Source organism: Manacus vitellinus, unplaced genomic scaffold (genome assembly GCF_001715985.3).
Source record: "Manacus vitellinus isolate BGI_N305 unplaced genomic scaffold, ASM171598v3 scaffold_2_pilon, whole genome shotgun sequence".
In the NCBI taxonomy this organism is placed as follows: domain Eukaryota; kingdom Metazoa; phylum Chordata; class Aves; order Passeriformes; family Pipridae; genus Manacus; species Manacus vitellinus.
The window spans coordinates 18,287,408-18,312,716 of record NW_021940208.1 but is presented as its reverse complement, the minus strand read 5'-3'; the positions used below and the strand labels follow the sequence as shown (position 1 = coordinate 18,312,716).

The window sequence follows — 25,309 nt, the reverse complement described above, 5'->3', positions numbered from 1 at the left end:
GCGAGCAGCGCCTGCTTTCCGCGGCTCCAGGTGTGTCCTGGCGCCGTGTGAGGCCTACGCGCTTTGTCACCGCCGTACACACAGAGGGGTCACGCAAGCACAGCCTGTAGGTTCCCCCGTCTGTAGGTTCTGCCACATAAGCCTCCTTTTTCCATTGGGGAATGTGGCGTGCAGGTGGAGCTCAGGGCCTTGAGTTTGTTGCTTGAGCCTTCTGGATGTTTGGCAGGTCAGTTAAAGTGGTGATTGAGCGTGGCAAGTGGGAGCCTGGTGAATCGCCGTGCCGGCTCGGGTTCAATGCTTACTAGTTCTTTACAGAAATAATGCAGACCTGTGCCGGCCCCCTTGAGAGGCAAGACTCTCACAGAGACTGCATTTTCTCACTACCTGCTTGCTATGTCCTCCCCAAGAATGCAGGTGGATATGCTTTTGTATGCAGCGTCACTGTCCCGAAGGATAGTCAGGGAAAATCTGTGAGAGATTAGCAAGAAAAGATATTCCTGTGTGGGACAGTCACAGAGCAGTATCCTCCATCACTGGAGATACTGTAGTGCAGCAAGTGTTCACATGTTTTGTTTTCGTTCCACATCAGAAAATGGGCTCTGCTTAAACACCATCCCAGAGGAGGATGAGGACATAGGAGCTAATAAAACAGCTGTTTTTTTCTCCCAATCCTGTTTTTGAGTGGAGGCAGAGTAATATTTTTTTGATAGGTGAGGGATAGAGTCAGTTATTCACGTAATATCATACTTGCTTTCTAATTTACAGAAAGGAGGAACTGAGAAGCCGGAGGTATGCATAAAGCACGTATATCTTGAGAGGAGAGACCGTTGTGCCAACAGTGTTCCTTCCACCAATTCTGAGGAGGAGAGAGAGTTTCTTCCATATCTGACAGTAGTGCTCTATTCCAGGTAGTAAAGTCAAATGCAGACAGTAAAATCTCCTTTGTTTAGACATTTGGAGAATGAGAATGGCAGGTTTCTCTCCCTTTGGATAGTAGGTGAGAAAATTCCTAGAGTAACATGTTTTCTTGGCAGTTTGGCAAGTGAACATCTTACTTAAAATTTTGCTGTGATACTTACTACAGATCTTTTTCAGATAAAGAAAAAAAATATTTTCATATCCAGGATAAAGAGCATGTGACATTTTGTTAATACTTACTCCCAGAAAGTTGAGCTGTTCACAGAAAGCAGTAGAATAAATTCTCTAATAGGAGAAACACATTCTGTCTTGTTTGATACCCCATTTGTTTGTGGGCCAGGATTTGCTGAACAAACTACTTGGCACTTGATTTATGATAAAATGATTATTGCTCTTTATTGCATACTGTCGACTTCTGGAATACAAAGCAAAATCCAAGAAATTCTGACCAATAATTAGATGGATAATGGCATGACTGCATGTCACGGGGGTCAGTGCCATCTTGCTTTGTTTGTGATTGCTAGTCTCTGAATCTTTCTGGAACTTACTGCCTTATTCTTAGAATGCAATCTGTTTATGACAGGGATTATTTTGTGTCCGTGTTTATTTTTAGAAAGCACATAACCAAGTGGTCTTGGTCCCTAACAGAAGTCTTTAGTTCCAAAACAAGAAACATAATAACAGATTGCAGATTTGATTTAAAGTTGTATTTGACTAGTTCTAAATTACAAATACCATCCAGCATCTGTTCAGTTGGTGTTAAATGAATTAGTTGAGTTTGGTTCATGTCACAGAAAACAATCCTCGTGATTGAAGTATTTGCATTTTTGTTGGTCATAGTAGTAGTGATGTCAGGCATCAGTTTCTGCATTGGAAATTGGCCTATGTTTATCACTTGACAGAGTAACAGGTCAGTAGAGAACAGAGATTGTTGATGTAATTAGTTTTTCAAGTGTTCACATTTTAAAATCATGATTTGTAAATTACTTAAGGTATATCATAAAATTCCAGCTGAACTGATGCAGCACTATAGTAGTTTTTTTACTCAAGATGAGCAGTAAATAATGTGACAGTCTTGCTTAAACCATAGTTGTGGTAGGTGATGTCTGCTTTTCTCCTGGGTGAGTACATTTTAGTTGTGACCGTGGAGGGTCTGATGTCATAGGCTTGAATAAGTTCTGCTTTTTTTATATTTTACCTTAAAAATATGCATGTTGATAATGTATTCATTGTTTTTTCTAAGATGCTTCATGCTGAAAATAGAATAAGGCTCTCGGAGTGTCACGATGAAATAAAAACTGAACCATATTCTAAAAGGATGAAGTCAACAGAAGGGACTTACGAGAAACTCCCTGATGATGATAACCAAGGTATTCAGCAGGAGGTGGATGCTGAGAGAACATCAAGTGATTGGATATCAGCGTGTGCCTCAGATAACCAAGGGCAACATGAAATGCAGAAGCAGGAGAAAATACTGACTGGTGTCTTGGGATCATTGAATGAAGTTCTCCTTGAAAATAATCCAGTGCTTAGTCAACCAGTTGATTTAGAAACTCCGCAGAATGTAAATCCTCCATTTGCATCAGTAAATGACACTAAAGTTGAAGAAGAGAAAGACCCTTTTATTACAAATAATGCCGGTGAAGATAATAGTAAAAAAAGTAGTACATCATTATCAGTAAATAGAAATGCATCAGATGAAGATTTTTTTACAAGCACAGAATTTATAGGACCTATTTACAAGCCTGCCAAAAGTAACAAACAGGATGAATCTGGCAGTTGCAATGAATGTAGAAGCAATGGGGGAGATGAGAATGAATTACATGAAAACAGACCTAAAAGAAAGGAGGCTAAGAAGATGCAGGCTGTTTCTGCCACTGTACCAGAAATAGATGATGAACTAGACCAGTTCTATAAAGAAATTCATCAGCTGGAAAATGAACATTTAGATACTAGTCCTCAGGGAAAAGAAAGTGAAATTTCTCAGGAACAACAGTCTCCATATAACTGTAGTCAAAGCTCACAGGAGGATTGTCAACACATATTGTTGGACAGCCCACAGCCATTTTATGAGAATGGACAGCGTTTTCTTGGGGAACAGAACAGTCAGAAAACTAGCAATGAGCAGCAGTTTGTTGTGGAAACAGATGGCTGGAAAACCGAAAATGCCTTTAATGGCCAAGTAGATGCTAAATGTTGGAACTGCTCAGTGCCTGAATTCAGACCTGCTTGGCAGACTAGAGCATCTTTCGTAGTACCTCAGGGTCCTTTTCTTCCTAGACTGAACCCTCAGTCCCGTTTTCAGACACTTAATTCCCCACCACAAATTCCAAATGCTCTCCCTTTTCAGAATGGGGAACTTTGTTATGAAAATCGTCGTAGTTACTATAGAAATACTGATATCAACAATCACAGTCCACTGCTTGATCAAAATACCAGCTATGCTAGTCATATTGACATCCATACTACTCAGGTCTTCAGAAATGAAAATAATGACCAGAAGGGACCCCAAAATAATGGTTTCTGTGAAACCAGAGAAGAGTGTTGGAAGGATCCAAAAGCCGACAATACAGAAGGAATGTGCAGCTTTTCTTCCTTGCAGTTATCTGAAGAAAGATTTGGTTGTGCACAGAAATTTCTTCTAATCTTAAGAGGCCTACCTGGTTCAGGGAAATCTACACTTTCTCGGTAAGTAAAGACTTAAAACTTGAAAAGTTTATTCAAATAAAAATTTTTAAGAATTTAGAAATGTCTGTAAACACTTAGCAAACTTTTAAGTTTGTAAATTAGGCTACTAAAATGCAGTAATTTAGTATTTGCTGTCATTCATACTTGATGAGTGCAAATGACAGTAAATATTAAAAGTATTTAGTTGGGGATTTTGTCTTCTTTAGAGGTTTGATGACCAGGAGCTGCTTTGTGTTAAAATGTTGTGTATCCATTAAATTGCATACTCGTTTATTCTGAGGCTTTCAGGTGTACTAGTATGTGATGGTCCGCTTTTTTTTTTTTAATTCTTAAATTCCTTCATTTAAAAAAAACTTCCGTTAAATCTAACAGCATCAGTTTGACTGAACCAGGAGTACAATTTTATTTCCACACAAAAATTTTCATTAGAAGAATTCTGCTACTCTGAGGATCCTTGTTTTCAGTGTGGTGATGGAACTGATCATCATCATTCCCTTTTTTTCATAGTATGGTCTGTCAACTGCTCAGTTTATTTGTGAACACACAAGAAAAATACTAATTTTTTCTTAAAAATATACTTGTTGATTTCTGGCAGGGTTAAAAGCAGATGCCATCTCCAACTTGGATTTTCACTTTGGGTTTTTTTGACCTAATTTAAAAAGCGCAGAAGTTGACATAGAGCGCAGACACTACCTGTATTCATTTCTTGTATTAAAAAAAAAGTTACTAAATCAGTACTTACTGATTGAGTTTCATCCAGAAACTACATCAGAAATGGGATGTCTTCTGTGGTTTTGTTCTGTTGTATGCTAGGAGTCTGAAATAGATACAGTGATCATGTTCTTACTTACTTTTTGTATAAAGGAGTAACATTCTGTTTGTGGGGTTTTTCCTGATATTTAGGAGACCGTGATCTCCGTATCATAGCTAGAAATCTCTTAACAGATATTTTCTTACATGTTTGAGTAATTTTAACTATAATATTTTATAGTTACTGGTTGCTGTATTTTGCAAACCTGCATAATGCCCGTGTGGTATTATTGCAGTAATTCATTTATTATGTGAAAGCAACATAGAAAATTTAAAAAATAACACTGTGGAAAAAATATTACCTCATTCAATGCAGGAATTGGATAATACTTAATATAAAGATACTAGATATTTTTTTTCCATGTTTGGTGTGCTAACTTGTCTCAGAATCTTTCTCGAAATATATGACTCATGTTTTCTGAAAAATTCTAAGTATCTTGAGGTTTTTACGAACACATATTTGTGCTTTTTTCATCTCTCGCTAGTGAGATCAATTACTAATTTTATTTAACATATGGGAAAGTGAGTACTATGAAATCAAGGTCAAGAATAGTTACCAAATGTGAGTGCAGAATTTGAACCGTGTGGAACTTGTTTTTCAGTATATTCAGTTACATACAGTTTCATATGTTCAATGCTTGGTTGCAATTGCAAATTCCCATGAAATCATGTCTCAGGGTCTTAGATACCTTGGGGAAAAAAGTCCCAGAATTAATGGCTGCCTATGGGGAAAATACTTGTATTATTAGTTAAGTCTTATTCTTAATAAAGTTGAACATATTTTTCTGTGTAACATCATAAAATTTTTCTGTGTGGACTAGGACAATGTCATCTGAGGTCATATTAGTACCCACAGGTGTCTTTGCAAATGTGTTATCTTTAGCACCTGCAGACAAACCCCTACCCCTTTTGTGAGCAACATGGCTGTTAAGGAGAGGCAGAAAGTTGACATCTATGTGGATCAGCACTAGAGGAGAATGAGGTGCATCTTGCAAGTGGATTTCCCAAGTATGAAATGACAGCAGGGCCAGTAGTTAGACCTAGGAATCTTGAATTTCTATTTGCATTTTGTGCAAAGTGTTTTGTGCAAAGTGAGTACAGACTCTTTTTGTCCTGCTCACAAACTTCAGCCGTATGTGTCCTGAATCTTCCACTGAAGTTTGTGTTTTGTTTTGACTCTTCCATTCCAAATAAGCAGTTGGAATCATAGGCATGTTTTTTGGAAGAAGCTAGTGGAGATCAACTAGTCCATCATTCTGCTTGGAGTGGGTCTGTCACCATCATTGGATCAGATCAGGTGTGTCTTTGTCAGGCCTGATCTTGAAAAACCCCCAGAGATTCTATGATCTTGGCAAACTTTTCTAGTGCAGTACAACTCTCCTACTAAGGAAGTTCTTCCTAGTCTCCAAACTGAAGTTCCCAAACCATAATTTGTATGTGTTCTGTGTTGTAACATGTGCTGTTCCATGGTAAAATCTGGCTCATCTTCTTTGCAGCTTCCTTTCTGATAAGGGATAAGTTTATTCACTGTAATAGGTTGATACCAGATAGGCTGATATCAGGCCTTTTGCTGTCTCCACTACCAGACTAAAGCCCAGCTGCTGCTAACCTCTCCTTGTAGGTTATATGCCCTTAGCCATCTTGGTAGCCATCTATTCAGCCCTTTCATGTGTTTCAGCATGTCTTTTGAACTGGGAAGCCTCTCCTGGACACAGTATTTCAGAACTGACCGCACAAGACCAGGTAGAGTGTGGGTGATGCCTTCTCAGATGATCTACTGGTCACATTTTCTTTACTAAAGCCCAGACTGGAGTTTGCTCCTCTTTTGACAAGAGCACACCATTTGCTCATCTTCAGTTTGATGTTCACTGTAATCCTCAGATCCTTTTTACCAAGGCCACTCAACCACTTTCCCTCCTATGCTGATACTTAGGTTTTTTTCATCAGTTGCAGAACTTTTCTCTTTTCCTTGTTGAGTGTAGTGATGTTTTGCTTAGCCCAGTTCTCACGTTTCTCAATGGCCTTCTGGCTAGAAGCCTTGCTGATCAGTGTGTTGAGCATCCCTGCTAACTTGGAGTCATCTGCAAGTTCTCTGCCTCATCATCCAGATTAATGACGAAGATACTGAAAAAACTGGTCTTGCTAGCATGCTCTTCTGTACTGTTACTGACTGGGAGATGATGTTGGAAACATTGATGATTTCCAGGTGTGCTGCATTCATCACTCTGTCCTCATGGACAAAAGCATTATTTCATCAGAGAGTGCATTCTGGTCAGTAAAGAATAATTTGTCTGTTACAAAACCCACATGGACTCTTCCTGGTTAACTTAATTTCCTTAACATGTTTGGAAATAGATTCCAAGAGGATGCACTCCATTGTCTTTCCACAACAGAGGTTGGCTGAGGTTGAGTAGCTGTTAGTTCCTTGGGTCTTTGTCTTTACTTGCCCTAAATATAACTTCAGTGACTTCTGAGTCATCTGTGAGCTCCCCTCATCTCACTGATGTGTTTCCTGTGTTCACCTGACCTAGACAATCCTAGCCTTCTGAAGCTCTTTCATATTCTTATTTCTTGACTGCCTGTTTCCAGTTTTGTTTTCCTGTTCGTATCCAACCATGGCTTTTGGTCTGTGCTTACTAGCTCCACATCTGCTTCTAAATTCTAAGCTGATTTCTCAGTTCCTTCTCCATCCCCTTTCTTCACAGATTCGTTTTGTCCCTGTTTCAGCTAGTGGTATTATTTCACCCCCAACTTCATTATAAGTGTCTTCCCTGTGCTTCACTCTTTGCCTTGTCCCTGTTTCCTAGCTTTGCTGCCAGTGCTGAGTTGCTTGTTCCAGTGTTTATACCACTGTCCTTCCCATGTCCTTCTATTTTAGGTCAGTTTTGTTTCTTCTGTTTCTTCTTGTGTTGGGAGAAATGTGTTCTTGTAATGCAGTATTGGTCCTGAATCAGCTTCCTGCCGCTGCCAGATTGCTCTTCTGCCACTCCCAGGTTGGGTTTACTGCAGTGAGAATCTTTGCATTTTCTATACAAAAATGAGTATTTTTCACTACTATTTTCTGTGCACATGGCATTTCAAAGTTGTGTACCTTGGGCGCCTTTACAAAAAGTTTTTGCAGGACAAATGCATGTACTTTGTCAGATCCCACTTTGTCAATCCAAACTTCTCAGAGAAAAGCTTGGAATAACAAAACATGATAAGAATGCTGTATTTCTTCCTTGGTTTTGTAAGTGATAGGCCATTTAGTTAGAGATTTTTGAGAATAGTTTGACCTGACAGATACCCAGCGGTGATACCTTTAGCCCAAGTAACAAAAGTCTGCTACCGTTAAAAGTAGATGATAATGGGCTCTTACAATGCTGGGAAAAGTTACAGGAAAAGGGACTTGTATTTTTAGAATATTTTGCTACTGAACTTGGCAGCAATTGCTATTTGCCATTCCTCCATAAATATCTAAGCATTCATTTGAAAAAAAAGGAGTGTAATGAAGTAGAAAGAACAAATATCGGTGTAATTTAAGAAGCACATTTTTAATCAAATCCATGAACGTATAAATACAGTTGTCTTTATCTGGGATCATTCTTCCTGGCAGCAAAATATTCTGAATGGAAGAGTTAAAGTGTCAGTATTTATAGCTGAATGTAGAAACAGTAGTGTGCTGTTGTTTCTAATTGTGTATTTCTATAAACTGTTACAAGCAATGTTGTTAAAGTAGCAGTTACATAGTTTCAAAATCTTTAGTAGTACTACTTTTTTTTCCTCACCATGATAGGTTAGCTATTTTAAATAGGTGAATTATTAGATTTTGTTATAAAATCATCTATCAAAGTAGGCTAACCAGGATACAGATTTGGGGACCATTTTAGTTTTGAAGAAAAATTAAAGCAAGATTTATGTGTGTGCGTGCATGCACACACATGTGCACTGGAAAAATGTGTATTGGTTTACTGACCAGTTAAAATAGCTTTTTGGTTTCAGCATGGGTTTTGTATGTCAGGCTAATGGCTTCTATCAGATCAGATAGCATGTCTGGAAAAAGTAGGTGAGCTGCTCTAATTCTAATAGCTGCTTTAATTTCAGTGCCCTACTCTGTTCAAAAGTGGGTGTTCAGTTGCAGGGAAGGTTTAGGGTAAAAAAACTGGATTACAGGAGTTGGATAATATGCTGTTCGTTTCAGGCATGTGCACATATTGATGCTGACTAATCTGTAATTTGACTCTCTCATTAGAAATACATTTATCTTACTTTTTTTCTTTCTCCATTTCTCAAAAGTGGAATATCATCTCTTTGTGGGTTTAAATAGTAATGATGCTTTCTTTGTATAGATATTCTTTTTGTTCTTTCTGTTTGCTAGTTCATGAGCCTGGGATGAATTGTACTTCCAAATACATGTTAGAAGTATGTGAGTTACTCTGTATGATGTCAACAAGTAGGTTTGTGTTTTGAATTTTCCAAGTTTAAACACTATGAATTCTGAAAGAGGTAACTGTCAGGCTTTTAAACTGTTTTGTTTTATGATTTAATTTCACAATTTAGAAACAGGTTACAACCATTACTGTAATAATTGAAATTTCAGTTCATAAATGTATTACTTTGTGATAACTTCTTTGTTGTGTATAGTGTAAGAGTTCTATTACTCTGGCCTCTTTGGTAGTCACTTTGCCTTGTCAAATTCCCTGGTTTTAGGGTTATTGCAAACATAGTTTACTATATTATGTCTGTTATATCAGTTATACAGGTTCATTAATAATTGTGGCATATTCTGAACTTCAAGGAATACTAACAAAATATTTCGAGAATAAACTTTGTTGATGGGTTTGCAAGATTTCTTGAACTCTTGGTCATTGTATTTCTTTATTGCTACTAATGGTGTTTGGAACATATGACAAAAGAATTTAAGTAGGTGAGTTATTCTCCAGAACACAGAGCAAACAGAGTCAGTTCTTAGAAATAAAAATGAAAATTAATGTCCCATTACTGTTAATTCGTCAGTTCATACATACTCCTGTAGAAACTGAATGGTCAGGCCCACAGGAGCTGTAGGGATGTGTTTATCTCCTCAGCTAGTAGAAGAATCCCAGATGTTATTTGCTATCTTTTTTATTTATTAAGGCAGATGGTTCTGTAAGATGTGTGTATATACATTCAGCACACAAAAAGCGAGTGTGGAAGATGGATCCAGTTTTTCTAGCATGATTAATTGGTAAATATAGCATACTGTAAATAAGGAAATCAGGCCACATGTGAAATCATGGCCATGTAACTTAATGAATACAAATTCCTGTTAAATATTTTATACTATAGAGGAATAGATACAAAAATTGCTACCATGTGTGGTGTATGATTTACTGGTGCCATTTATTCTACTTGGAACAAAAATAGGTGATGAATCCTTCTGTGCTCTTCTAAACCAGTGTCATACACATCCTATTAAAAGATCTGGACTCAAACAAAAATGGTTATTGATCGCTGTTCAAAAAAGTGGCTGTACTTTTGGTGTATCATGCCCTTTCTCAAATAGGGTTGCTATTTGTGCTGAAGTAACCTTAATACTATGGAAAAGGGAGAAAGAGCAAGGAGGGAATAACAGTTTGTGTGCAACTTTGGTCATGTTACTTGACATTGCACCATTAGTAGCTTGTTCTGGTCCTCGGTAATCTGAATTTTGTTGTACGTATCTCTGTATCTTAAAAGCAAAAATAACTAACAGCATATTTGCAGGACAATAAACATATAGGGATGTAAGCTAATATTTAATACAGCATCCCAGTCATTAAATTGTGATTCATAACAGATCTGTTGTTGGTGACAGGTGGCAAAACATAGCAAATTCCTTGTGTCAGACTTACACTTAAGTAGCTCTTCCCGCACAGATATATAGGAAAGCATGGTAACTTAGAACTGACATATATTTGTTCCCCTAAGACATTTGGGATCTGGCCAGTTCTTTTTTGTTCCTGCCACCTCAGCAGTAGTGCAATCCCACATACTGCTAGTGCACTTTGGTTTTAGTAGCCTGTGTGTACATTGCCTATTTCTGAGCTTGAATAGTTGCCTAAATTTCCATAGGACAGTGATATCCAAGTGTTGCAGTGGGCTGTAAATGCTCTGTGACACTAACTGGCTGTTTTCTACTTTCAGATTGAAATAGTCAGGGAGGTTTTTTAATCACACTTTTTCTGTAGATCAGACTTTAAGAGAACTGTACTGTTGTCCTAGTTATATAAAGTTTTCCTTTAAACACCAATTTCCAAGGACTTTCTGAAATTAAGTTTACATTTGGCAGAACGGGGATTGCTCATTTGACAGGTTATTGATCAAGCAGCAGTTAATTACTCCCTGGAACTTCGCTATAATCGTTTTTTCCTGACTCTCAGGTATTTGCTGGCGTGCCTGGGCAGCGTTTAGGATGAACTTTAGTTAAATCCAAAAGTCAGCTTTATGATGCTTTTAGAAGGTTTGACTGTGGCATTTGATGACACTGCAAATGCAGAATTCTTGAAAAGCTTTATGGATTTTTCTAGTATTCCTGCGTCACCCATTGCAATAGCTTCTGTAATTAATAAATATCAGTAATGAAAATTTTACAATACAGAGTAAAAATAAACATGAACAGTGGATATTGCAACTGTGTCCCCCTGAATTTCTTTTTTTTACCCTCATTGACTTCCCCACCGTGTCTTTTATTGTTTGATAAAGTATGCTTAAATCTGTCCTGAAATCTTTAATGTTAACTGTGCAAGAAGCAGAATGTACTGTAACTTACCCAACCCACAAATGAAGTAAACTTCTAGCCAGTGAAATATCTGTGATACTTAGAAATGTCAGGCCTAAAGACTGGGTAAATGTGAAATTTGCATTGCAGTCTTTTTTATTTTTATCTTTATGAATTCCGATTTGAATCATTTGATCCTTTTGTTTACAAATTTGTTTTGGTTTGTCTGTTCCCTTCCCCCCCCCAAATTCTTTTGCAAGACTATCGGATTTTGGTGAAATTGGTCTCTGTGTTCACAAGTCACCATGGAATGGCATTACCTTAAGGAAAACAATCTAAAACACTAATCAAGTAGTTCTTCTCCTGATTTGAAATAACTAATGCAGGGATAGTAAGATGCATGGCTTTCCTATCACCCTGTTAACTCTATGAGTGATAGGGAAAAGAATATAATACCTTGATAGTTTTTCATATCTCCACTTCTGTCTTAAATTTCTTGTCATCTATTAGGCTGAAACTGCAGTTCTACCAGACAAGGTAACCCATGCAGCAGCTTACTGCTGCTCAGGCAAGGGACGTGTCCATTGGTAGTTATTAATTTCTGGTGTATCACCTTTTGGGGCCTTTTCTTAAATAGTGTCAACTGCTAAAGCTTCAGAAAAGTAACCTGGGGTTGGGGGGGGTGTCGGCAGGGGAAAGTATTGCTTTCTTCTGGCTGGTGAATTCCAGCAGATTATAGTTCCAGTGAGTGCCAGAGTAGATGAGAAAACAGGAACGAATAAGACTATGTTGTCAGGATTAGACAAGAAGACTCGGAACTGGAATGGGATATAGGATCTTGAAGGAATATGGACACTCTCCTGTAATCCTGACTTTCATTAGTAGGATGATCTTGAAAGTTTATTTTTATCTTTTATGTTTTCCTGAAAACAGGGAAATAGCTGTAAACATTAATAGTTTTATTTTTCTGTTCTTGTTCTGCCCACATCCTATGTGCAAGCAGCATGGACAAGGGTCAGAAGAGGGCATATTGAGAGTTTAAGGTCTTGAAAAAAGATTTAAACATCCAGTTTGTTTTTCAGCTGGAGGCTTCATGTTCAAATTGGTTTCTAGACATGAGAATTGAGATGGAAAATGTTAGTAAATATCTTCAGTTATTATGGGGTACTTAGAACTTATTGCAGTAAAACCATAAATTAGATAGATCTAATTAGAACACCTCTTGGGGGTGGAGAAGAAACAACAACTACAGAAATAGTAGAGAAGGGGAAAATATATTGCTTTAATTTGGATTAGAATTATTGGTAATGCATGAGTGTACTTTTTTAAATCTGTTTGGAGTTTGCAAGAGGTTCAGAAGTAGGACACAGTTAAATCTATTTTAGCTATATTCTTTTTATGTGTCTTTTAATCTATCTGAAAATTTAAAGTTTATTTATTTTTGTGTTTTCCTGTGTTTGACAGCATTCTGCTTGGTCAGAGTTGTGATGGCATTGTATTGAGCACTGATGATTACTTCCGTCAGCAGGATGGATACACGTATAATGCTGCTCAGCTTGGTGATGCCCATGACTGGAACCAGAAGAGAGGTTTGAATGCATAAGGGGAATCCTATTAAACTATGTTATATTGAGAAAATAAAAGTGAAGCATGCATGTGTCTTAAGAGTCTGTGTGAAAAGGAGTATATGTATTTTAGCATAGCGTATATAGAACTATGCATTTAAAGTATTCTTTAATCTTTAATTCATGTATATATATATACATCGAATTTTGAACTTCTACAAGGTTCAGAGATAAAAATAGAAAAACTTGTTTCTTTGGGCTATGCCCTACTGATTTGTTCCATCTGATAGTAGTATCTTGATAGCAGAATTCAAACTTTTTAATGCTGGCAACAGCAGATGTCATGATGTAATACCAGCAACTGTGAAGAAAACTAACTCTATCCAAACCAAAAAGAGCAGAGCAGAGGATTCTGGTTTTTTCCATTATCTTTACTGATCTGAGTTTCATCCAAAATTTATGGAAGTTTTTCTGAGCAAGACTTTATTTCACTTGTGTAGATTAACAGTTAACAACTTTGATAAGTCATCTTTCTTAATACACAGCAGTGTCCAAAGGTTGAGTTTTATTGGTAAAGAAGTAGATACCTGACATAAGAAGGATTGTAGACAGATTCTTGCTCCTTCTGTAGCAGTTTTCTAAGAATCTCATTGTCTGTTTGATCTTCTCCAAGGAGTATACAAACCAAACAGGTCCATGCAGATTGCTCTCTGTGCTGCAGTGTCTCAAGCAGAAGCTTCTTTCCTGTCTAGAGGAGTTTTTTTTGCATCAAAAGATACAGAGGGACAAGGAAAAAAAAAAGTATTCTCCCCTTTTCTCCCCTTTTTACCTTAATGCAAAATTTATGATATACATTGGGGAACATTTCTGTATGAACAGAATTTTTGAGAGCAGTTGTTAGAATATGAATTGCAAGAGCCCTTTTGAGATTTGAGTGCAGCAATAATGAATACTTTGAATGAAGTTCCCAGTAGTAGCCAAAGGAGCAGAAGAGTTGGTAAGGTAGTACTATGTGGATGAGAGGTCTCAAAGCTTCCCAGTTACAAGACCACCGAACAATTCTCACTTAATAATGGCTTACAGCTGCTTCTGGCTGGATCTAAAGATCTCTCTAGTTCTGTACCACTTAGTTACACAGTGGTTTTGGTAACTTACAGTATATGATGTAGTTACTCAGTGATTTTGATAACAGGAACAAGAGTAGCTGTGTCATGTTTTATAGAACGCTGCAAAACATTTGCAGTACTTTTGGGTTGAAGATACACTCAATTCTTACCTCCTACTTTGACTAGATAGAGCTCTCTGACTGGAATTACTTCAGAAACTCTTGGTTTCATTTGTGTGTGGATCCTTGGAATACATGAAATGTGAACTTCAGAGGAAATTGTGGTCGTGGTAGTTGGGATTCTTATCTAATGAATAGGTCTAGATTGAAGTTTCATATAGATAAAATCAGCTGCATAAATTATTTCTGTAGTTGCTTCTATTAATATTACAACATATTTAGCAGATTACAAATTACATTTGTAATTCTCATGTCAGAATTATGGAGAAGACAAAAATATATTTTCTTCACAAATGAGAAAATTATTATGGTAAAATTATCCTCCCCCATTTTTGGGATGGAGTGAATCTTTAATATAGTAAGTATGAGAAAAAAATAGTTACAGATGAGACCCATTAGGGAAAAAAATTAATTTCTTTTAGATGAACAGAGTTTCAAACTCTCAAATTTTTACAAGACAGTGAAATGCATATTTTGATACTAAAACACATGCATTTAATATGATCATTGTAAAGTCAAGTGCACAAATATAAGGAAATACTGGAATTAATTTGCCACTGCAACTGTAATTCCAAAACTAGTGTCAGTCAGGGTTTTAGGCCCTGTAAGTTCAGTTTTGTGGCTTTGTGAAGTTTCTCCTGTTTCAGTTCATCCTGCCACTTCTATTGAAATTTCAGCTGCCTTTGATATGTTTTTATCACTGTTGCCTTGACAGATCCCTCTGGATGGCATCCTGTCCTTCAGGTTCTTGTTTCTACTTGTCATTCCTGTCTGTATCTTTTATCCCTTCCCTTAGAACAGTGTGTGTCAGAGTAGATTAGTGAAAAAAAAATCTGGAATAGTTCAGATGTAGTGGTTTTTTAATTTGCACTATTTTTCATTGCAGCAAAGCAAGCAATGGAGCAGGGAAGATCTCCAGTTATAATAGACAACACTAATACTCAAGCCTGGGAAATGAAGCCGTATGTGGAAGTGGTAAGTTTTGTTGCATAATTATGTCATTCATTACAGTTTTCCAAACTTAGCTTCACATGGGATAAGTTGGTGTGTTTTGTCCAGAAACATTTTCCTTGCTCAGGTTTCTAAAGAGAGAGACTGTTGTTGCTAACAATTACTAATTGGTATGGCAGTGGTTTAGATCAGTTTGAGGATTGACTTGATCTAATTTACTCAGCCTGGAACAAAAGACGGGTTGGGGGTGAGTGAAACTCAGCATGCTACCACTGCAGAGTTAGCTACATCTGTTTACTGTACTTGTCTATTAAATTTTTCTTATGTATATCTTTATTACATAAAACATATCACACATATTTCTTCACTTGCTGCAGGCTCTAGAAAAAGGTTACAGAGTGGAATTCCATGAACCAGATACTTGGTGGAAGTTTGATCCTGAAGAATTAGAAAAGTAAGGTTTCTCTTACAGAAATCATGATACTTTACATATAGAGATAGGCAGATAAATATGCATACATAAGTGTATATATACAGTAAGTTATATTTTATTCAATATATTATTAAGTATTTTACTAGTAGTTTGAAATGTATTTTATTTAAATAGGCATTTTGAGGCATACCTTTATATGAAAGTTCTATGGATAAACAAGCAGACAAATAAATACTGGCCCTGTTTTGTTGGCCCAAAAAGTCAATATTAAAATGTTATTGGACATGTGTAGGAAAATGAATGACCCCTGTAAGAATCGCTTTTATTATAATGACTAATTACTGTGATAAATTTGTTGCTACAGAATGCTGATGGCAAGGAATAGGTAGGAGACAAAAGGAAATTCCACATTTGGCAAGGAGTGCATCAGTATAGTACTTTGTTTTGTCTACTTTTACAGGTGTCTCAGTGCTAAAGAACAACAGTTTATTACTAATCAGTAAAAGTTAAAAAGAAAGCTCATATTTTATATTATTCTATTGCAAGCTTTTGTGGAATCGTCCCCAGTCTTCAGAGGATCTGACTTAGAGTACTGTTGAACATAGGTCATTGAACTACTGGGTTGTGAGACTGCTTAGGAAGTTGCTTATTATTCCTAGTTAATATCCTTTTTGTCTCTCATGTATCTACTTTAGGAATCTATGAGGTGTCAGTCTAACTTAGGGATATTTCTTTGTTTGAAATGTAATGTAATAGTTTCACAGTTGATGACAGAGTTCTTGCACTGATTGTCATTTTATATGCATCCAGCTGACTTCGCTTATAATTGTTTCAGCTTTGCAAGTAGCCCCTACAGTGCACGAAGTATGTTGTATAGTGCTTACATTACTGACTGACTTGGACTTTATTGTGTTTACAAATCTTTTAAAGTTTTCACCTTCTGCTCCTAAGCTACCACTAACTTTTTTTCTAGAGATGGAATGAATTCTAGTAAGTTTTTTCTAGTTTGGGGTACAGCACAGCCAAGTTAGGAGGGTTAATAATCAGACACTTGTAAGATATTCAGCATGAAATTTCCATTATGTGAGACAGACTCGATTTCCAGGAAAATTCATGTTTCCACATGGCAAAAGGATAAGCAAACGTGAAGTGTAGTTACTGTTAATTGTATTGTTCAGTCTTTAGTTGTAGGAGTAAAGTTTATGTCTTTCCCAAAACCAAAGGTTTACTTGAACTGTGAAAGGCTGCTACCAGTTTTTAGAAGGTTCTTAGAAATGTTTTGGCGGCTCTACTTGCTTTAAATATTTGAATAGAGGCCCAGTGTCTGAAAAGTTTATTTTTGAGAGCTTAAGAAAGGTCGTGATGTAAGTTTTCATTTTCTTTTTTAATTGCTTCAGGAGAGGGCTCCTCCCAGTTTTGTATCATAAGCAGACTTACTGAGGGTAGCATAAAAATATTTAATAGTGACAGAACTTTGCTTTTATCAATAGGTTCTGTGTTGCTCCAAGCAAAACCAACTTCCATATTATGACTACCTATTAGGAGCTTTTGCAGGTGTGTCTGTGTTGGTCCAGGATAGATGGCTTTGTGGTCTTTCAGCATAGCCAAGCTGCAAAAGGATAAGTGAAGACGTGCCTGAAGAGGAGATCCCAGTATTAAATGACACTATACAGCAAAATGATTTCCTTTTTCCAATTAGTTTCTATGCTTAATGCAATTTTGCTGTTTGTGATTTTATTATCCTGCCCTACTCCTTATTAGGCCTTTCCTTTTATTGTCCTGCCTTTTCTTATTAGGGAAAGTACTTACTCGTCTATGATGTGATTATACACAAATCCGTTCAATTGTGGATGAGTGTGCACTCTATTCTCAGAGCACTTGAGCTGTAATCTTCTTCTAGGAGTACTAAAAGATAGGGAAAATACTGAGTAACTTTCTGCTTCCATCACTTGGCATAAAAGGACTTAAGAGTTCCTCTTCTCATATTTTGTCTGTCATGAGTGTCAAGTGCTTTATAGTATCTGCATTTTTCTAGGGCATTGTTTTTTTTTCTCTACCATTAACTTTGTTCATATTTGTGAATGAAATCAAAACAACTGTTAAGGCTCACCAACTGATAAGTTCAATATGCAACTGCTCCTGGACCGCTTTAGCACAATGTAGAAATAAGAAGCATGTAAACAGTGAGCCACAAGTGATTATCACTCTAGCTTCTGATGTTGTCTCAGGGAAGAGTTTCTGTGAGAGAAATATTCTCCTTAAGCATTTTCTTCACAGAAAGAAAGCTGATAAAATGCACCTTAAGGAGCCAGCATAATTATGAATACTTCTGAGATCACCAATTCTGCTTCCACTCTGAGTGTGAAACTAGTGTGCTACCTGGAGTATGCTTTGAACCCTTATCAACTTGATACTTCTCTGTTGTAATAATGCATACAAACTCCTGGAGGGGCTGGGTGGTGAGGAAGTCAGTCTTTTAAAATATTTCTGTATGGAGTATCCTCTTTCCAGTATAGCCTGTTTGTTCCCAGTATTGATTTCCCTTCTACAGAACTGAGCAAGGTGGTAAGGCCGATGCTTCTTCTGTCCCTGGCAGAAAGCACAAAGATTCAGAAATACGTTCCCTGTTGGTTTAGTGTGGAAATATTTCAGATTAGACAAGATTTCTTGGTGGTAAGAGATGTATTGATGAAAAATATTGTCATTAAGTCTAGAAACCATGTAGTTGCATATTTTTTATGCTAGTTTGAACATTGCTTTCATAAGGAGTAGTCTATGGTATTATTCATCCCTCTGCTCATTAGCTAGTATATCATGTAAAATGTGATGAATGAACAGAAAGCAAAGTCCTTCTAGGGTAACTTAGATAGGTAGTTGTATAACTATGTATTATATAGTTATAGTTGTATAACATCACATTTCTGTATGAAGAAGAAGGACCGTATTGTTTACTGTTACTTAATATGTGCAGTGGTAGATTGTTAAAATAAACCTTAACACAAGTTGAATACCTAGAGAATGAGGGTACAGCATACTAAAAGTTTAAATATGAAAAGCAAGAAGAAAAAAATTGAGAGTTCAGAGGTTTTCTCTTAAGGACTGTAAACATATAACTGTGAACATGTATTAAACATGTATAACTATATATATACTTAGATCTAACTATAAAAATACCAGACAGTTAATTTCTTTTTTTTTTTTTTTGTAGGAGGAATAAACATGGGGTCACTCGTGAGAAGATTGCTCAGATGTTGGAACGATATGAATATCAAATATCTATACCTATTGTCATGAATTCAGTGGTACCTTCCCACAAAAGCACTCAGAGACCACCTCTGCAGCGAAGACATAGGTGGGGAGACAATACAGACTCATGGAATTATTTCAGTGTTTCCAGTAGCCAGTAACACAGTTGCAGTCAGATCTGTTCCTTGCCCTTTTAAAACACATCATCACCTCCAATAAGTAGTGGATCTTCTGTGTTTTAAATAGACCTCTTTCAAGACCATTTTCTTCTGGAGGTTGTTCTTTTTAATGGACTTGCATGTAAATAGAATTGTACATTTAATGTTTTTTTAAAACTATATTTATTAAAGTTGTAAGACCTTTGATTTTAGTAAAATATTTAATATAATATGGCATATAGCAGAGTCTTCCTTCATAAATCTAAGACAATGATGTTGTCATATATCAGGTAACTGTTGAGCAGTTTTTTTTAAAGAAAGGGTTATATTAGAGATCTTGTAAAAGATAATTAAAGCCCTGGAAGAAGAGGTTATTCATGTAATTATCCATTTTAATGATTGTCATTTAGCCTTCTTACCTTTTTGGAGATTTTTTTGAAAACAGGTATATGCTGAATTGTCTCTTAGTTCTGTTTAGCATATATTGCCAGCTGGAAAAACTTTGGCATGGCTTTTCTGGTTTCAGAGGTTTGATTTTTTTTTTTTTTTTTTTTGCTTGGTGGGTTTTTTCTTGGTTTTTTTTCTTTTTTTTTGTGGTCTCAGAAGCTCATGTGGCAACTGCAGCAACATTCTGCCAATACAGTATTCACCAGCCTTAAACTGTGCAACCTGAATTATTTTTTGTTTGTTCTTGTTGGTAGTATATAAACTATGATGGTGCCTGCACACCACCAACTTTTTTTTTTATGCTGACTGAAAAAAAAAAAAAAATCTTAGTTTTAAACCCCAAAAATTTCACAGCTGTATCTTTCTAAGTCAATTTGTTTCATTTGCGATAAAAATGAAGTATTAAAGTATTAGGTTGTCAAATCCCAGTCCACAGTTGGGATGCATTAATTCAATATAAATAGTGGATATAACTGTAAAACCATCTTGCATTCCTAATTTTGGCACAGTGATTGTAATCTGTTTAGCACATAACAAAGAATGAGCCAGCATAGAGAGTGACTAATTTACTGCCGTTTTTCTCATAAAAATGATGAATTTGTAAGTGTTCACTCTGCTTCTTTTTTAACAGCTTGCTGTATTAATAAAATATATTTGTCTTCAGTGTTGTTGAAGTAGTCCAGTGCAACAGTTGGTATTATTTTCAAGCTTGTAGGATTTTATACAGATAAGCATTACTACTAACCTGCTGGCTGAAATAACCCGTCTTCAGGTCTAACTACGTTTGATTTCCTTATACACTGAATGAGTAAACGTTGACTTGGAGATTTTGTCAAGAACATGAGAACATAACTAAGAGAATTTTGATGGTTATCTATTACTAAGTTGGTGTCATAGTCATCAGAATTTTGGAAAATCCAAAGCCAGCATAATTTTTTTAAATTGTAAACAATTTTTGAATAGGCCCTAAAAATTACTTCCTCATTAAAGTCTGAATATCATGAAAGTTGAAAATCCAGCTATATAATGAAGTATCTTTCTGTGGTTTTCTACACCTATTGTTCAAATATGAATTGATGTTTTATTTATTTTAAAAATAATTTAAAATGTTTCAGTAATGCATGTTAATATATTGAATTATGCATATATGTAGAGAAGAGGCTCTCCCAACTATATTGTTTCCCTCATTGTCTATTATTCAAATCAATTATCTTGCTGTATTTTAGTTTTCATGGTTATCTTTTTCCATGTCTCAAAAGAATCATTGAAATTATTGTAAATGCTCAGTAATACTTTATCCCAGAGCTTTTATGTTTAAACATGAAAGCATATTTCAAGTGGAAGGGAGATAAAAAGGTTTTAGAAAGACTCATTTTATTTACTCTGTTTTACTGTAAGCTATAACATAAAATTTATTGAGGCTTTATGTAATATTCACACTGTGCAAAGGTATGGCAAAAAAAGAGCTTCCTATTGAAGATTGATGTTATAATATCTTTTAGCACCTTTTGTCTTGAGGTTTTAAGAGAAATTGGGGGGTTTCTAGCAATATTTGATTATTTAAATAGCTATTAATTGGTACTATTTTTAAAAAGTGCAGCTTTTCTTGTGTTACCTTTTTAATTATTGGTGGGCAAGGAGTGTTTTTGATGTGCAAAGCTTGCTGATCAATAATAGGCCTGCATTTTGCAAAGGGCACTTAAGAAAGAGAAGCTCTGCAATTTGTTTCTGTATCAAACATTTCTTTTAAATGGCTCCATCTATACAGCTGAATTACAAGGTAAGTACAATGACATGGTAGGTGAAAACACAATGGAATTACTGTCAGTGTAACACCTTTTTGTTTCATTGTATATTAACATTTTATGAGGATAGGACAGTCACAGACATACATGTATCTCAGAAGTTGATTTTACACTCCAGTGTTTATATGTAAAAATAATAAAAATTATGTGAAATACGTGTTGCAGGTATTGAATTTCTCATGCTATCTCAAAACCAAGGAAAATCAGAGGAAAATTAGTTATTTTTTCAAAATATGTATGCAAGAAATGTAAGAACTCGCTGCTCAGCTAGATAGCTAGATCTAAAAATTTTTAATGCCTGCTGTAGTTTTTATACAATACATGTATTGATGAACGTAACATACCTATAATGAAGGTTTCCTGTTTTACATTTTTAGTAGATTGCTAGTTCACCATATTTCATAAAATAGTAGTGTTGGATTGGGTTTTTTAAAAATTTAACTAATGCTTAGAGCCTGGCTTTGTCTGGGATAAAGTTAGTTCTCTTCAGAGTAGCTGGTCCGGGACTGTGTTTTGGATTTGTGCTGGAAACAGTGTTGATAACACAGCAGTGTTTTTGTTATCATTGAGCGGTGCTTACACAGTGTCAAGGCCTTTCTGCCTCACCCCACCCCACCAACAAGTGGCCTGGGAGTGCGCATGGAGTTGGGAGGGGACACAGCCTGGGACAGCTGACCCCAGCTGACCAAAGGGATCGCCCATACTATGTGGTGTCAGCCCAGTATATAAAACCAGGGGAAGAAAGAGGAAGGGGAGTGGAGGGCATGTTCAGAGCGATGCCGTTTGTCTTCCCAAGTAACAACGCGTGACGGAGCCTGGCTTTCCTGGGAGATGGCTGAACACCTGCCTGCCTGTGGGAAGCGGTGAATGAATTACTGCTTTTGCTTTGCTTGCATGCGTGGCTCTTGCTTTACCTGTTAAACTGTGTTTATCTCAACCTGTGAGTTTTCTCACTTTTATCTTTCTGATTCTCTCCTTCATCCCATCAGGAGGAAGTGAACAAGTGGCTGTGTGGGGCTGAGTTGACAGCTGGGGATAAGCCATGACAAGCTAGTGTAACACTTCTAATTTTTAACATGTGATGTTAAATGATCTCCTGTGAGGAATTCTGTCTTCTCTTCTTGTAGCCATGTCCTCTTTAGGTTCATTTTAATCCAGTTGGCCATGCTTCATAATTTTTTTTAAGCTTTTTGCCTTTAAGAAGAGGGCCAGGCTTTTGTCTTTTGTCATCTGTCTCCTGAAACCTTTTGCAGACATGGTTGTTTCTCTGCTAATAGATAACTAAAAACGAGGCTTTGTCTAGCTATGATTGGACCCATAACATTTATATTTAATTATTTTGTGTCCATCTTCCCTGTTGTAATTTAGACTGCGTTGATATTTTCTTCTTTGAGCTGACCAGTAGGATTCATTCTCAGTGAATTAGAAAATTTTGCTCTGTGCTGGTACATCATGGAGATGAGGTGACTAGGTATATGTGAGAATTCAGGGTTTTCCATACAAAAGAACAGATGCATGTATTACACAATTCCCTGTAAAAAGCAGTAAGAAGATATAGTGCTCAAATTAAATTGAAAGCAAATACTTGATTGAGGGGATCAGATGTTTCATGGGGATCAGATGTGGAAATATTTCACTTAATTGTTTCTAGAGTGGCATTTGTCTTATTTCAATGTTTTATGTTCTCATCCTTTTGAAATAAAAGCAAGAGCAGAGATTAAAGCTCTTCATTAATAATTTCCTAGGTGAAAATCTACTTGTACATCAATAAATTTGTTGGGGGGTGTGTGGTTTCCTCTTTTTATAGGCTAGTTGGTTGAAATTAGCTGTAAATCTGCTTATTTTGAGTTTGTAGAAAAATATGTGGAAACGTAACTGGTCTTATTTTGAAGATAAAGTAGTAAGAGATTGTCAAGGTCTGATCATCTCAAATATGTCTTAATTTATTTCTGTAGTAATGGAGAGGCAACAAAGGGTGGTTTTATCTTGAGATGGACTGTCAGTGTAATTCTAAATCAAGAATAATAAAAGTATTGTGTCTGGAATTGGTCTTTGCTTTGTTTCCTTTTAGCTGATAATGCTACTGCTTCATTTCTCAGGTAGGCAGGCAGTCCTTGACCATATCATTTGTACCTTACTGATTTATAGTACTATTGTAACAATACCATGTTGTGCCAAGCCAGAATATATTGTATCTATGAAGTAATTTTTTTTCAGTTGTACTTGCAGTCTTTAGTGATGTTAAATATTTTTCTTTTTTTGGTCTGTTAATAGAATTTGACTTTTTTTTTTTTAAACATGTGGTTGCATGTTTTCTAATTACTGATTTTTAAAAGGCTGAATTCTTTAGTGAGTGGTGTTTAATCTCTTCCTAAATTGCTAACAGACTAAGAAATGCTGCCTTAACTGACTGAATAATATTTGCTTATTTCTGAGGGGCTTATTGTATCATGTACAAATCAGTCTTAGTCATGGGCCCATAATGCTGTTTGGCTATTATTTTATTCATGATACTTTTAATCTTTTTTTTTCTTTATTCATTAGCCATAGGCTTTGGTAACCTACACTATAAGTTATTATAGTCTGTGAGAAGTTATTGGACAGCTTATCCCACATCTTACTCTTGACCATTAATAGTTTCTGAAGGCTTGTGAACCTGACTTAAGGGTGTATTGACAGTATTACTTTCCCCCCATTTAGCATTTTTCCTGATTGCTTGTAAGAGGTGCCTGCTTGTAAGGTGCTTGTAAGGTGCCTGCTTTACAGGCACCTTAACAACAAAAGTATAGACATAGATCTTTTACCTGAAGCACACGAGGGAAACACGTTTGGAGCATCATTTGTGGCTCTTTGCAGCCGTTTGGTACATGTGCTAAATATTCAATGAATATTTAGCATTCTTCTTCACTTTATGAAGACTGTGCTTATGGCTATGCAGAAAAAATTCATTATATATAGGATTATGAATGGAATAACACCTGTAGCTGATCCTCCTTTTTCCCTTTTTGGGCAGTGTCACTGGTTGCTTGTGTCTTGTTAGCTGTATTGTCTTTCCAGACTTAGAAAATATTAGCATATATTAGTGTTTATCTAAAGTAATTTTATTATTTTCTGTCCAAAGACATATTTCTATTGACATTTACTACACTTAAAAATTGAAAGACAGTTTTCTGCATCTGTTCATCCCCAACACTCTGGAATAATACAGGGCTGTTTTGCAAAAAGTACCATTAAAGGATAATTCATCATGTCTTTTGTGCATCTGTAGTCTTTTTGGTGAAAGATATTTAAAGAGGGAAATGAGTAAATACCAAAGTGTAGTATGCAGAAATAGTGAAATTTGGATGCAAGTATGGCCAAGTACAGAGATTTGTTGAAAAAGGTGTAATACCTTCCAGGAAATGTGTATTAGAACTGAATCATGTGTAGTTCTCAATATTTCATAGAGTATTTGAGATGCACAGAATTAGTGCAACAGGTGTAGCAAATGTTCTGAATAGCAACATTGTCTGTGGTTACAAGTATTTGAATTTTCATGTTACTATAATCCAGGTTAGAGGCTGGTTATTTAATATTTACTGATACTGTTTTCTTTTACTGTTTTCCTCTTGTAACTTTTTCCCCCCCTTTTCTCTTTATTCTTGAACTGCATTTTTCTCACCTGAGTCCCATGTACTTGGTTACTACAATTGTCTTTGTAACACTGGATCCATCTCCCCCTTCCCTTTTCTTTCTTTATTTAAAAGTTGTGTGGAAAGCTACACCTTATTCTCTATTTTTTAAATGCCTCAATTCAAACTCATGCAGATTTAAAAACTGAGTACGTAGTACCCCTCCCCACAAGCTGTCCTTTTGAATTTTTTTTCTTGTTTTGTTAAAAGTAATATTTTGTCATGCAATGTATTTTTCTTTATACCTTTTTTCCTCCTTAAGTTTGCAGCATCCTCTGAGTTTTCAAAACTCATTCTTTTGTTCCAGAATTACAGTCCTACTTTGGTGGATATTTAGTTATTAGTCTTTGCTACAATTTTGTTAATTGAAACTATTTTAAATACGGGAAAAATCAGTCATCTTTCATCGGATGTTCCTAACAGAAAATAACTTATTACATATCTCCACGTATTTCATTCTGTTCTCATTATACCCTTGTTGCTTCCTTACTCTCCCACCCATATTTTCCTTCAGCTTTGGTTGCTTGTGTCTCATCTCAAATTTCATTTTACATTTGGTTTGGATGTGAATGTGCCTTGGCAAGAAAGGTCAACACTTCCCTCTAAATCTAATT

General features: G+C 36.1%; 1 protein-coding gene across 1 annotated transcript in view; it reads left to right on the top strand.

The window, feature by feature from the left end:
* Positions 1-769: 769 nt before the first annotated feature.
* LOC103767144 (NEDD4-binding protein 2-like 2) overlaps positions 770-25,309 on the top strand; it is a 44,022-nt gene continuing 19,482 nt past the window's right edge. Inside the window, exons 1-6 of the mRNA XM_008934239.2 lie at positions 770-908; positions 2,162-3,606; positions 12,599-12,723; positions 14,871-14,959; positions 15,313-15,389; positions 18,577-18,720. Of these exons, the coding sequence (XP_008932487.2) occupies positions 2,162-3,606; positions 12,599-12,723; positions 14,871-14,959; positions 15,313-15,389; positions 18,577-18,720 (1,880 nt within the window). The 5' untranslated portion in view covers positions 770-908. The remainder of the gene's footprint in view (positions 909-2,161; positions 3,607-12,598; positions 12,724-14,870; positions 14,960-15,312; positions 15,390-18,576; positions 18,721-25,309) is intronic.